Source organism: Primulina huaijiensis, chromosome 2 (genome assembly GCF_012295235.1).
Source record: "Primulina huaijiensis isolate GDHJ02 chromosome 2, ASM1229523v2, whole genome shotgun sequence".
Lineage (NCBI taxonomy): Eukaryota > Viridiplantae > Streptophyta > Magnoliopsida > Lamiales > Gesneriaceae > Primulina > Primulina huaijiensis.
Window position 1 is genome coordinate 3,817,032 of NC_133307.1, and position 14,842 is coordinate 3,831,873.

The 14,842-nt window shown below is 34.1% G+C and overlaps 2 protein-coding genes across 4 annotated transcripts; both read right to left on the bottom strand.

The window, feature by feature from the left end:
* Positions 1-728: 728 nt before the first annotated feature.
* Positions 729-4,390, bottom strand: LOC140964764 (uncharacterized). Of its 2 annotated transcripts, none has more exons than XM_073424696.1 (5): positions 4,086-4,390; positions 2,455-2,597; positions 1,979-2,160; positions 1,106-1,219; positions 729-1,026 (listed from the first exon to the last, which is right to left on the bottom strand). In XM_073424696.1, the coding sequence occupies exons 1-5, from the start codon at positions 4,329-4,331 to the stop codon at positions 893-895; spliced, it is 819 nt and encodes a 272-aa protein (XP_073280797.1). In that variant the 5' UTR covers positions 4,332-4,390; the 3' UTR covers positions 729-892. The 2 variants fall into 2 exon arrangements, with proteins under 2 accessions (XP_073280797.1, XP_073280806.1); XM_073424705.1 differs by lacking the exon at positions 4,086-4,390 and adding an exon at positions 3,908-4,063.
* Positions 4,391-6,548: 2,158 nt separating this feature from the next.
* On the bottom strand, positions 6,549-14,181 carry LOC140964780 (uncharacterized). 2 transcript variants are annotated; one of them, XM_073424717.1, is made up of 9 exons: positions 13,996-14,181; positions 13,734-13,868; positions 11,314-11,430; positions 11,069-11,197; positions 10,164-10,343; positions 9,860-10,000; positions 9,431-9,616; positions 9,260-9,331; positions 6,549-6,972 (listed from the first exon to the last, which is right to left on the bottom strand). In XM_073424717.1, exons 1-9 carry the CDS (start codon positions 14,107-14,109, stop codon positions 6,808-6,810), a joined length of 1,239 nt encoding a protein of 412 aa, XP_073280818.1. In that variant the 5' UTR covers positions 14,110-14,181; the 3' UTR covers positions 6,549-6,807. The 2 variants fall into 2 exon arrangements, with proteins under 2 accessions (XP_073280818.1, XP_073280826.1); XM_073424725.1 differs by having other exon boundaries at positions 6,550-6,972; positions 13,974-14,155.
* Positions 14,182-14,842: the final 661 nt, after the last annotated feature.

Here is a 14,842-nt window from a genome sequence, read left to right on the forward strand (position 1 = left end):
GTCTCGTAAATAATGTAGACAGTTACATTATATTTTTGTAGTCTGAAACAATTTGTATTTTGAAAATATATTTAAAGTCTTATCATCTTAAATATATATATAGTCCTAATTTTGAAGTCATTTTGGACATAAAAGTCTTAACGATTGGATTACACAAATCATACATGGATTATAGAATTCTACAGGTAGACCGAATTATCAAATTAATTACTTATTGAGTAAGTTGGATATAATCCATCATCACAGACATTACTTTTCTACCAAAAGTTGATCTGATTTTACCTGCTTTGAAGTCACTCATCAATTCTTTTGCATATTCTTTATCCCAACATATTTTAGTAGTTTATCAAGCCATCCCCAAATAGAAAGTAGAAACTTTTAGATTTTTGTCACCCAATTTTTCTGGTGATTCATAAATTATTCCATGGAGAAGCAAGTCAATTATAAAATAATATAAATAAATCTTGTACAAAAACTCATGTGAGACAGTTTCACATATCAATTATGTGATACAAATATTCTCTTTGGGTCACTCATGTCAAAAGTATTATTTTTTATTATAAATATAGACAGCATTGACTCATCTTACAAATAAAGATCCGTGAAACCATCTCACAAGAGACCTAATCTAAATCTTGACTAGAGGAAAATAGAATATGACACGTTCGTATCCTATTTGGAGGCCATTCGGGGCAGGAGCAAAGATCTGGGGAGAGAGGAACAACATCGAATTGAGAAGGACGATTCGATATATTTACAATCATGAAACTTGAATTTTATCACAATTTGGATACGACAATTCAACTTTTTTAGTTTGAGGGAAAGCGACAGCACCTTCTTAGTACACCCCCATCTCTACATAAAAGCCGAATGTATCGAACTTGCTCGTCTGTTATTTCTGTTTCTTTGTCAAAACATACATCACGACGCGTGGACTGCTGTAATCCGGATGCCACTGTTCTTGGTCTATACGGCCAACGATAAAATCTTTAGTCGCTGCTTCTAAGAAATATTCGAGAATAGCATCTGTTACATGAGTCGCAAGCAAGTATAAGAATTTGTGTAAAGCAATTGGATTGGAATAGCCAAGAAAATAATCAAATACCGTTTCGAAGTTCGCCAGCCAAAACTATAGTAGTTTGTCTCCCACAAAGTTCTACGAGTGTTTCCATCAAATCCAATACTGCTTCCTCACCGTATACTACATCTGAGCCAAGCACTGCAACATTTATTCCACATTAGTACAATGTATTTCGAGTAAATAAGGGGTATATCAATGTGGATGGAAAATAAATCAATGTGGCTCAATGTATTTCAGATTATTGAATTGGACCACAGCTCAAATATGTTCGAAAGTATTCCGACCCAATTTGAACCAAAATTACTTTTTTCAATACATATGAGCAACTTGTTGCCCAAGTCCATAATCTTAACATGGTATCAGATATCAGGCCCGCCATTATGTGATGGACTTTCATATAGGCTACCCAATAATGTCTTGTAAACTTTACGTTCCAATTGTTCATTCCTGAGCTTGAGGGGCTGAATTAAATTCTCGAGAGTTGTGTATATAGATTTGTACAATCACCCCCTTTGAACTATATTTTGGGTGGAGTTAGGTTCAGTCCATAATCTTAACACAAATTTCAAGCATTAATATATATATTAACAATTTCTAAACAAATATAAACATGAGTCATCAAGCTTCAACTTTCAACCAACAGAACAAATATAATATAAAGATTAAAAATAATGAATCCAAAAAAATTTATAAGCTTTGGGATGACTGGTAAATTTCAAGCTCAACCTGAAACACGAAGATATAAATTGTAATGAGGTCACTAACATCCTTCTTAGACCTTGAATAAGAATCTATAACTGGTATTTGTTTCACTTAGGCCCCCTGTTAAACAGTACGAATGATGTTTCTTCCAAAAAAAATATTTCAGTAGTCAAAGTTTCATGCCCTACTCGTTACCATAATCAGGGCAAGGGTGTGTCAAGTCTGAGTCCAGGTTGTCTCCCCATGTAAGTTCTTCCACCTTAGCAGTCCCTCGCACATCACCATATAGATTGGTTTCAACATTCTTTTTTAATAATTTCAGTCGATCAGGCAGGTCAGTCAGAACCACTCGGGCACCCAGTAAAGCTGCAATGCAACTGAAAGATGTGTGTGAGAAAATCTCCGTTCATTTCAAGAACAATAAATTACAATTGCCTATAACATATATACAAGTCAACACTCCAATAAAAAATAGAGAATAGGTGCTCAACTTTGCATCGTTCAAGCAATGTGAAGTGCAACTAATGTAAAGTTCAAGGGTGGAAAGTTTATTATCCAAAAAACAACTCAGACAAAAGATCGGTATGGGAACATGGAGCATGCTCAAAACTCTAAACACACTAGCTTACACAAACAAGATAAACAGTTAAACAACAACTGACATCAGTTACCCAACAAATCCACAGCCTGAGCCCAACTCAATGACTTTCTTGTCCTGAAGAATGATGGTCTTGGACTCCACAGAATGCTCTAAAAATTTTCCTAGAACTATGCCGCTATCCCACATCACTGCACCAGTAACTCCAGGAGTTCCCTGTATTTCAAAAGAAAACTGTAGTAAGATTGTTGACTGAGAGAATTTGTGACTACAGAACAGCTGACGACAAATTTTGGCCGGTAATGGTAAGATAATTTAACTGCACAACTCTTGAATTTTTATGAAATACACCTGAATGCAGATTCCTCTCCAATAGTGGAACAAAAAGCCAAAGAATGGTGGTATTGCCAATATTTAAAAATTTTCATATTTCAAAAATTTAAGAAACACTGATTCGATATTTACAACAATTCAAATTTATGAATACTGAGTAAAAAAACGAAGTAATGAGTTTCATGAATTCGATTTATAGTTAGTACCCGAATCATATAGCGGTGAAGTTATGAACTATGGAGCTCCACAGAGGGCAATAATAATTTATAATCCAAAATCCATTTTCAACAGTATGTGTCTGAATAGTTTGACCATGAGATAAAAGTTCTAATACACGAGGGATTTGGAAGGAGGGATTTGAATGATGAATTTGAAACGACACTCATTTTGGGTGGATTTGAAATGACATCTATCTTGGGTGGATTTGAAATCCATTATAATCACCATTATATTTACAGAAATTAAGATGAGGTGTATTTAAAATTCATCCAACATATATTCATCCAAGCAACCAAAAGGATTTGAAATTCATAGCTTCAAACCATCCTCCGTCCAAGAGCAACCTTAATCAAATGGATTTTAAGGTTTTAACTGGATGGAGGGATTCGATTTGCGGAGGGAATCAAGGGATTTGAAGCTATGGATTTAAAATCGATTTGATTGTTTGGATGAATTTATATTGGATTAATTTCAATTGCACCCCACACTTAACTTATGTAAATGCAACGGTGATTATGATAACGTTGTATTTGGATGGATGGATTTGAAGCTAAGGATTTCCAATCTATAATAATAAATCCATTGTTTTGTTTGGACAAATTCAAATGACAATGAATAGTTATTTCTGAGATATTGTACTATATTTTGAATTTATCCAAACATTTAGTAATTCCAAATCTTCCCAACAAATACTTCCTCAAATTCGAATCCTTCAATCCAAAACGCAACCTAAGAGTTGTAAATTGGATTGTGTGAACAAAAGCAAACAGTGAAAATTGTTTTCCTCCAGCATCTCCCCCGAAAAATGCATGATACAATATTCGACATAAGTATCTAATAGTGTTTCATAAATATTCGAACATAAGCATTTCTTGAATCATGACTGACTAAGTGGTGAACAAAATGGCAAATCCAAGAAAAGCTTGTGCTAATCTGGGGACAGAAAAAATTACAACCAATGCAGCAAAACGTACAACAAAGGTCATCTCCCCGAAATGAATCGGTATCCATAACCTCAAATGCTGTTAAAGAAAAGCATTCAACCAGTTACACAATATTTAAGTAATGGTGACACACAGCAGCTCAACAAACAAAGAAGGAAGAAACAATAAACTGGAAAAAAATGTATTATAAAAAAAAAGTTGCACGAACCAGAGAAGAAGGGGACTGGTGGATGGAGAGCGAGCGGCCACAGGCATCGATCCGGAGCTGAAGAGATGACTGTTTTACGAAAGCGTTGTGCTTGGAGAAAAGTGGCTGTTGAATTCCCCACAGAAGCATGATTTCTTCCGCGGCGGCTGATGGCTCATCGGATTCTATACCGCCGCCATTAATCAGCTTCACTTTCCCGAGATATAAGCCGAGCCCAGCCACTACGTTATCGGCCTCCTCCTCCATAGCCAATACTGGGTCTTCTTCGCTAGCTGCACCGGAGTTCCCCAATATTCTGCTAAATTAAAAAAAAAAAAAAATAAATCTAACCTTACTTATAAATATGGGACTTCAATTATGAATTTTCTTATATTACCTTGCTCATTTAAGTTGACCAATTAAATTATTAGGTTATCTTAAGTTTTTTTTTAAATTCATTATCCATCTTAAATGAATTTGAACATTATTACACATTCTTTTTTCTTTCCTAACCAAAAAAATTATTTATTTACATTTTCTTGTTCATTTAAATTAGCAAATTAAATTAATGTATTTTTAAGGGTTTTTTTTATTCATTGTCATCTTAGATAGATTTGGATATTGATACACGTTTTTCTTTATTTTCTAAATTCTATGTAAAAAAAAGTATTTATTTACATTTCTTAGTCAATTTTTGTGATTTATTGTCTATCTTAGATATATTTGGACATTAATATACATTCTTCTTTTTTTTTCTTCTTTTTTCTTTTCTAATTTTTATGTAAAAAAAAGTATTTATTTACATTTCTTAGTCAATTTTTGTGATTCATTGTCCATATTAGATATATTTGGACATTAATACACATTCTTCTTTTTTCAAAATTTTAAAATAAATTTATGATATAATCTTTAAAAAAAATTTACTCAATGTAATCCTTATAATAAATATGAATTATATTGATAGTTTATTATCATTTGTTATATGTTACAATTTTACATATAAAATTTTTTAACTGGGTATTACATATTATTTTATTTATATACGTTTTTTACTATATATATTTATTTGAGTGGTATTATGTTAAAATTTTATTTCTCTTAAATTATTAATCACCAATATTAATTTATAAATGATCGATTCTGATATAAAATTAATTATCTATAATATGTATTCTAAAAAAAACATAGAAATTAAATAAAATCCGTAATGTGTTAAAAGTTAGCAAAAGCAAAAGTGATATTTATCTTCATAACAAGTTTAATGATTTTACCTTTCAAAAAAAAAATTTAATGATTTTATTTTAACATTATTATGATAATTTAGTAAATTAAGAGAATTTTATTTGACGTTTGTCTATGTGTACTCTATTTAAGTAAATTTTAGTTTTGATTTTGGTAAAATTCACTATTCTGTTAATTTTATTTTTATTTTTATTTTTATTTTTATTGTTTTTTTCATTTTGAATGATATTTGAATGAAAAAATATTTTTGCTGATTTATCATTTAAGAGAGCTGTATTATGTTGCGGATTGAAAAATGTCATCTAAATAAGTGAATATATATGATTTATTGTCATGATGTATTTTTATGTATTGTGTTTTGATATATTTAGATTGATAAATACTTATAAACATGATGTTATTCAACAACTTTAAACATTATCTAATTCTCGTGATTATATTTTTCATTATTAGTCACCTACGTGCATCGCACGTGTACATTCCTAGTGTTTAAAGACGGTCTCACGAGTCGTATTTTGTAAGACAGATCTCTTATTTGGATCATTCATGAAAAATATTACTTTTTATACTAAGAGTATTATTTTTTATTGTGAATATCGGAATGATTGACCTGTCTCACAGATAAAGATCGTGAGACCATCTCAAAAGAGACCTACTTTAATTTAATTTGCCTCCTAATTACCCAAAAAAATATTGTTAAAACTTTTTTAAAAAATAATTGTTAAAATTTGATAGGTTAATTGGTAGCTTAAAACAATGTCAAGAAACAGTAAAAATAAAATACAGAGTGATAGCAAGAAAAGTTAAGGGCATTTTGGTCAATTTATGTGTCAAATACAAATTTATGGACTCCGATGTTTTAAGCTTGAATTTTGAAAAACGAAGGATTTATTAACATATTAATTTAAATCATGATGTTTTATGCCTCTTTTGCAAGTTAGAGGGACCATAGTTACATATTACCCCAATTTGTACTTTGTAGGAATACATCGAGGCAAAGAAAACAACACTTTCTTGGTTTAACAATTTGTATGGAAATATCATAGAGAATAATTTAAAGAAAAAATAATTAAAATAGTGAGAATTTTCACCAAATTATTTAATTAATATTGATTGAAAATGTAGCTCAGAGAAAGCATTGATCGAAAAAGTATGAAACCATCATTTTCATGCACTGGATTAACTAATTTAAGTTTAAACGAAATTGCTAGCTTGTTTGTAAGCAGGTTTACACACGTGACACGTGTGCACGTTTCTAAAAGAATACCAACTTTACAAGGGTTCACATCTTGGGAATTTTGATTTCAAATGCTCCAAAGAGGTGAGATCTCTTAATTTGATCATACAAATTCAAAATGAACTTGAGAGGACAAAATCAAAAAGGTTAGTCTAAAACATTGGACTCGCGCTTTAAATTTCCAATATTTGAGCAAAGCACAACCACTCCCCTTTCTAGGCTGCGTCCACTATTAAATGACCACATTTGATGTGTTGCCTTATGTCAAATTCTTGTTTCGGTCTGTTGAGCAAACGACAATCTTTCATCAAGAAGAACAGAGGCAGCCTGAATATTGTTTATTCTATTCTTCCTCAGAGAATTTGGGTCTACTCCTACTTTATGAGCTGCAACAACTCCTATGGCCTCCCAGTAATTTGACACCTTCACCTGCAGTTAGAAAAATATGTACTTGATAAGTTCATAATTTACAAGTATTTGCTGCCACATTCATGTTTCAATCGTAACATCATATCATTGTTTTGTTTACGATAACTGGTCTATGAGATAATAAGGAGAACGATGGAAAGAACTGGTTTTAGGATACATGAAAACTAGGATTCGGAAATTTGCCAATCTACAATTTGTTAGTATATTAGACATAACCCTCCATTTACATACTAATGTCATTCTTCAAGCAAGAGAAAGCTAGTAACCGAGGCTTCAAACCATACCATCGAATTGAAATATAAGCTTACTAGAATATACACGTGAGCAAGCAAGGCATTAAAACTATGCATTATTGACGCCATTTTTATCCTTGATTAAATATTCCAAGCCATCTTCAATGATCACATACCAAAGAAAGAACTAATAAGGTTAACCAACCTCTTCTTCGTGTCAATTTGTAACAAGAAATCGTTTGGTCAAGTTCATCTATATACACATAAAAGTATGGATTTCCTCGAATATTTGTTCTCATTGCGAAAGGACAAAATTGTACACATAATTATTTCTAACATTGTATTATAATATTATTACTACAAGACAATTGCAAGAGATTTTCTATCCGATATCTCTTGAACAATCTCATGTTCCTAAATAGCAGATGTTCTTCATTACAATACTATTATAACATAATAATTACTAGATGTTTTTATCTTAGGCCCATTGAGTTGTTTTGTGTTCTTAATTTTATTATCTACTTATTGTGATATTATTGGTAGAGATTTTTTGTCAGATGGCTCTGGAGTTGTCCTATGTTTATAATTAGGGGAAACTCAATAAAAATCCACAAACCCTATTTCCAATTACACATCAGTCCTCATATCAGAGTTCTCAGTTAAAAATGTCTTGTTTGGAAGATTTTTTAAGAGAAGCAAAAAAAAAATGGAGGAAAAATTAATAAAAATATTTTCCTCCCAAAAGTGGAAGGAAACTCAACTTTACTTCTTTAATCAAAATATTTTCCTTCCACTTCTTTCCCTCCCAAACAAAAAACGTTTATTTCCTTTCTTTTTTTTTTCTTCAACTCTCAAACAAAAAAAAAAATCATTTTTCTTCTCTACTTCTCTTTTTTCCTCTTCTCTTTTCACTTTCTTTTCCCTCCCAACTCCCAAACCAAGACTTTAGGCTCCCCTAGTTTTGAAATGTTTTTTTAATTCAGTCCCCAATCACACAAACCTTCCTTGTTTCTCGATTTCTCATATTCCCCAAAATCTCAACTTAGTTGACTTTCCCTAAAATCTCCGGCTGACATCCGAAATCCTTTCTTGCACTTGTTTTTTCCCTTAAAATCAACTGAAATTTTACCACCCTAAATATCCAACCAACACCCGAAACTGTTTCTTGTTCTTTTCGTTTTCCCCCATAAAACATCTTATAATTCACCAACATTTGGCCTGAATTTCAGCAGCCTGTCAGCTACCCCACAGCCGGTCTGTGGCAGCCTCAAAACCATCATCTTCGACGGATAATTTTTTATATTTTCCCAAAAATTTCTTGGTGTTCTGGATTCCAACAGCATGGTAAGCGTGTTCCGATTTCTCATTACGGCAAGAGTTTGGGAGCGGGAAGTTCAAATGTGGTTTTTTCGGTAGCTGTCACTACAAGAGCAGACTGTATATGATTTCAATCAATAATCACACGAGTTCCTGGAGTTTTTTTCACCCTATTGAGAAAAAGCGAGGATAGTAGGCCTAATTTAATATCGTTGCTATACCAAGCTCCTCATGAGAGATATTTCCAAACTTGAATGATGATGTATACTATATGCTTCATCTCCACACATGTATGAAGCTGACAATCACCGATACGAGGGCGACGAGGAAAAATAATCCACCTAGAGGCAGTAGACATTCAGTTATTACAGTTTTAAAATTTTGTATAGTGATTATTTTTTAAAAAATAATAATGTTTTGTTTCATTTAATACTAAACTTTATAAGAGCAGTACTGAATAAAACTAGATTTATACTAAATGGTCAATGAAATATTCCTACAAAACCAGTCACATGTAATGGAGGTGCATCTTAGTGTTGATGATGATAGTACTCCACCAATACCCATTTCGTATTAATCTCACTTTGTGAAATAATTAGCCCAAGTTTCTAGAAGTGCTCTACCATATATGTTTGAGCAAGCACATGCTATCGAGATTGTGTAAGGAATCCAAACAGATTGTAGAAAAAACCGAAGTAAAGAGGAGGTTTTAGTTGGGAGGTATTTTATGAAAATACCGCAGGAATCCCAAGTTTATCCGGTGTATCACTGAGAACTGTTTCATTCTCTCCAACAGCAATTAAAAGTGGCTGCAAAAATCAATAGTTGTTACAGACATTAGAACTTCTCCATTTTTAGGTTTGACAAAACAAAAATTGGTTCTGAAATAGATGGGTGTCGGCATATACCCTGTTTGTTTTGCTATTAGCAAACGCAAGAGCAGCGGCTCCTCCCCAAGCATCAATTGGTAGAATCACACTATCAACATCACTAGCAACTAGACAGTCCTTTTCCAAAGATTCGGAGCTGCGGACTAAGTATTGAGGTGCATTACTAAGTCCAGCAAGCACACATGGCAAGAATGTGTATCCTATCTGTCAAATGAACATGTGATATAGACATGATTTAGAGTAAAACCTGCTCCCAAAAATAATTTATACAAATTAAATGAAGGAAAAGCTAGCTGCAAAACCAGAACATGTGATGCATGCATACTACCATTAGAGCCGATTATTGCTTCTATCTTCCATTTTGAGAATACAGTGCACAAAATCCTGGTGAAGTTTTGTAAATGGTGTAATTTCAGGATACCAAGATAAAGAATAAATATATTTCACCTCCTCAGCAGCTGCTTTAGGACATAAAGAAGGACTCAATGGAAAAGGTAATAATGCAGGAGCATGGGCACATGGAATTCCAAAATTCTTCACCACTAGGTGGCTTATCACCGCCTCCAAACCTGCCAAAAGATCAATTCCCTGTAGTTGAAAAGGAATGAATTAGAATGATCTATGGAATTTAGACTCCTGTCTTAAGTCTTTCATATTGTTTAGAACCGGTAGATTGTTTAGAACCGATAGACGTGAACCACAACAAACTTGTCAACAAAGAAAATTGCATAGCTTATCAAATAACGCATACCAACCCTTGCCGATAACCGCTCACATAATCATCGATATCATCATCTGGGAAGCGTGCCACAACAGCGACTGCATTCACCCGAGATCTCTCTACTAATGTCCTTACAGCCCTTAATAACGAATCGGGATGCTGTATCCTCCCAGTAGATTGTCCACTTGTTGGGTCAACCCACTTTTCCACCTAGTTATACACAGAAATTTTTCAAAAACTCTCTAAACAATACTACTTAAACTTCCTTCATGAATTGCAAATATACTCTTTTCTAATAAATATTCATTTCCCAAAATCCACAGTTAACATATAGAATGCCGCATTGTCATGTCAATAACTATCATTGTATAAATAACTTCGAAATGTAAGATTTCAACCAATCACTGTGCATATGAAGGAAAACCTGCCGCCCATTTACTGTGTTATATGAATTTTTTTCTTTTATCATAGCTTTGTTCACATGTGAATTGCAAAAGTTTCAACTCCATCTCCTCGCTAATTTAATCTAAATTAATTATGTGAAACACTTTTACATCCGGACCAGTTTTGTTTTGTTTTGTGAAATTTACCCAAATAATTGGACATGAAGTACTTCCAAATGAATGAATTTTATCAATGTCGTAAAAAAAAAGTACCAGGGATTTGGTTACAATTTTTTAGACATTTTTAATCAGATTAATGGAAGTGTTTGTTTCATTCTCTGCCAGTATTTGCCAATAACACATCTGTTGCTGCTGAAAATCAGCATTTGGCTTTTGTTTTCCTTAAGAAATTGGCTTGTGTATTCCACTTAACATCTGCAGCATACCAAGATGATTCTAGTTACTGCCTTTCGATGATATATTATATTATGAATCAAACATATCATCGATCCCTGAAATATGTGGGTAAGAGGTGACATATGAATCATTTACCTGTAGAGCAGTGTCTGTTATTGTATAATCTATGATAGGCAAACCAAGAGAAGCCCTTGTTGCATCCACAACTTGTAAATGACGAATGCGAAGGTCTCCCTCTATTCCAGCATCAAGAACAAGCCCCACCTGACCCAAGTTAAAAGTATAGAGTATGGTCATGTTCAATCATTAAAGAAAAAAAATATGGGCAGCCATAAAACAAAGACAACTGATGTAAGGATCCACCAGGTGGTGAAGCATACCTTATTCTGGTGAACTGGCTGCAGTGCCCAAATGCCTTCAGCGAATCTATCTAAAGCATAGCCCTCAACATATAACACGTTTGGCATTGGCCAATAAAGCATTGCAGCATTTAGAACCTGAATGGATTTTTAATGTAAAAGACAAGTGACACCTTTATGCACTCAATTTAAATAAGCACTCGGTATGAAAAATGAAAAGCAGTCACAATAAACCCTATTGATGCAGAGCATCTGAGCTTTCAGATTAGTATAATGATTACAGCACAAATTGATTTGGTACGACATGACCCCCTTCCTTTGCATAGGCAACAGGTTATTCTTGCACCTCCAGGAATTCATTAGTTCTATGACTATCACAGCAACTCTTAAAATAATTGTGTTGCCAATTAATTATAAACACTCGTATAGATGAGGATCATTATCTAATGTGTTTGCAGATGCATTTTGGCCTTATTGTTTTGTTTTCTAGCTAACTTATCATCAATCATATCCCCTATAAAACTATTTTCCAATCTTCTAAAACATTCTTTTGTGTCTTAAGAAAAGCCCTTATTCATTTTATAGGGAAATTATGAAGGCAATTAAAAGCATGACCAGTAGGTTTTCATCCAAGGAAAGCTTGAGGTGCTGACATGTTATCACTGAAAAGGCATAAAAATGATTATACTTATTTCAAGTACAAAGATAAGAATGAAAGTGAGATATTTGTGCTCGGCTACTACTATAAGGGAAAGGAAAGCAAATGGAATAAATTAGGTACTGACGAAAAGGATGAAAATGACATCAAAAAACTATTAGGAAATTTATAAATTTTTTATTTTATGTATTAATTAAGGGAAAAAATAAAGGCAAAACAGCATTTTTACCAGGTGGCTGTAGGGGCTTTGATAGGTTCAATTCCTATCAAGAACTTCGAGTGGCTCAACCTCTAGAAAATTGAGATAAAACTGGGGAAAGAAGATGAATAAAGAAGGGACAAGAGAATAGGGGAAAAATCGCCCGCTTTCTATTATTTCCAAGATTAGTATCTATATTTTACAAGAATCACCTACAGAGCCATCAACCATATATAAACCACTAAAATAATATAATAAAAAAACTGGTTGGCAGCCCGCCCTGACCCACGACCCAAACGAGCTGGCCCGCCTTCAAACAGTCAACTCAAATACTAACCCAATCCGCCTATTATTCACGACGGGATGGACTGGTCCGATGGACCTAACTCGTTTTGATGGCTTTTCTAGTTAGATAAGCTTAATCACGGAAAAATGTCCTCACGTGTAGCAAGGATACCATTTGAAAATATATAACCATAAGAGCATAAATGACGCACATCAACTATGTTCTCTGAAGATATAGATACACGAATAACTTGCAAAGCACAAAATCAAGTTTCAGTTCGACCACCATTTGATAGCATGCTGCAACTGCCGGCTACCAACTTGAATAAGAGGGCACATTAGCCTCGAAATCAATACTTTGTTTCTACCAATTAAACTCTGTGGATATCTCCTCAAGGCTAATGACAAAGGTAGCTAATAATTTCAGTAACTGGACTCGTGCTACAACAGTAGCTCCTTGGTTCAGTAATACATAAGCTACAAGTAACAAAGAATGATCTTGAATTTTTCAATTCCCAGCTAACACTAAAATAATTTAGTAGGTGGTACAGTAAAGCCAGTGTGTTTTACCAGCTTACATAGGCCTCTAAAGTTAGTTGAACCCTAGTAAATTTTATTGGAAGCATGTCATCACCATCTGCTTTTCTTAATCTTAAGGTATGCGGGATCTCTTGTCTAGCCAAATCTTATAAAATTAATCTCTGGTCATGTTTCGGACAATAATTCAATTGGTTCCAATTTAGTGCTTGAAGTGGCGAATGATGCTTCTTCACCCTCCAATTCATCATTCACAATCATGAAAACAAACATGGTAGCCGCACATATACATCCACTTTGACACTTAGTCGTCATCACATTTGAAAAATGGGAACAGCTCAAGGCCTGGGGCAAACTCAACTGCCTTTTATTAGCTCCAATACTAGTTTTAATATTTTTACAAGAATTACATACAAATCGATCACAGTCCAGCAGCGTGCTTTGTTCATAAAGTTCCATCTGATTTCTATCTCTTTGTTTAGCATTGTCCAATAAACCGGACATAGTACAAGCATTGTGAAGAGGCCGTCAGATAAAATGAGCTTCTGGGTGCTAACAAACAATATTTAGCGCCAAATTCAAAAAATCCCAACACTTTTCCACTTAACTGTTCCCAGACATCTTCTACACTCTTACATTCTCACAGGCTTTGGTAAAATCTCCACGTTACTCTAATTCCCAAAACTGAAAACACAACAAAGATAAGAGAAAAACTCATAAAAAGGACGTCAAAACTAAACTTTTCCGAACGAAGAAGTATACATTAGGATGAGATATGAGGCAATCGACAACATTGGCCAGAGTGCGAGCCACCGGCAAGGCATCCCCTGCATAACCACCAATTGCAGCTCCTACTCCGGTCGGTACTATCATCACACTAGTGTACGGCCTCTTATGCTGCTCAAAATACATACAAACACTTTTAACGAAAGCAAAACGCATAGAACCGATGCTTGCACCTGCGTTATGGATAATACTAAACCCAAACACAAACAATCGTACTAAATTTCTTCGTATAACTGGCCTTGCTCGAGAGGTGGAAATTTGAACATGCTACGACTGACCGGACGGCAGGCTTCCGGATTGATCCTTGGCCGACGGCGAAGTGAAATGAACGGCACGGGATAAGGCTCGCCATTCCACCAGCTCTGTCCCTTCCCGAACCAGCAGCTGCCTAATCCCAAACCTTTGCTGTGAAAACATACACGAAGGGGCACGGAAATTTTGGGAAAACCGATCCAAACGTGATTCATTTGAAAAAAAATCCATAAGTCAATTTACATAAATATCTTTACGTTTAAACATAAATATATTATTAAATTTGATTTAAAAACTCTTAATACTGTATTCATTCTCATTTCAGTCGACTCCAAATCTGAATTTTTTTTCCGTCGACTTCTTCTCAAGACAATTTATCTTTCACATTTATTTCGATTTATTGAGATTTGTCGATTTACTTGAAAAAAAAAATCAACCCACACTTAAAAATCGACCAAAATTTTTGTCGACCAAGAACACAAAATTTTTGTCTTGATCGACCAAAATCTTGAAATTGCTTGAAAGTGGTCTTGGTCGACCACCTCCAAGCAACTTGGTCTTGGTCGACCAAGAGACCAAAATTTTGGTCTCTTGGTCTTTTGGTCGACCAAGACCAAGAGACCAAAATTTTTGGTCCTGGTCTCTTGGACGACCAAGACCAAAATTTTGGTCTTGGACGACAAAGACCAAAATTTTGGTCTTGGTCGACCAAGACCTTTGCTTGGAAGTGGTCTTGGTCGACCACCTCCAAGCAATTGCTTGGAGGTGGTCGACCACCATCAAGGTTGTTTTTGTGTCGATTTTTTTTCTAATCTATATATTTGATAAATATG

Bases quoted from the DNA above. Each gene is read 5' to 3' on its own strand.
- LOC140964764 (XM_073424696.1), bottom strand. From the start codon at position 4,331: ATGGAGGAGGAGGCCGATAACGTAGTGGCTGGGCTCGGCTTATATCTC. The intron at 2,161-2,454 runs GTAACTGATGTC...CACATCTTTCAG, and splicing joins TCAGGCTGTGGATTTGTTGG to TTGCATTGCAGCTTTACTGG. The intron at 1,220-1,978 runs GTAACGAGTAGG...TAAATGTTGCAG, and splicing joins ACACCCTTGCCCTGATTATG to TGCTTGGCTCAGATGTAGTA.
- LOC140964780 (XM_073424717.1), bottom strand. From the start codon at position 14,109: ATGGCGAGCCTTATCCCGTGCCGTTCATTTCACTTCGCCGTCGGCCAA. The intron at 11,431-13,733 runs GTATACTTCTTC...AAATCCATTCAG, and splicing joins GCCTCATATCTCATCCTAAT to GTTCTAAATGCTGCAATGCT. The intron at 11,198-11,313 runs GTATGCTTCACC...AACTTGGGTCAG, and splicing joins AGCCAGTTCACCAGAATAAG to GTGGGGCTTGTTCTTGATGC.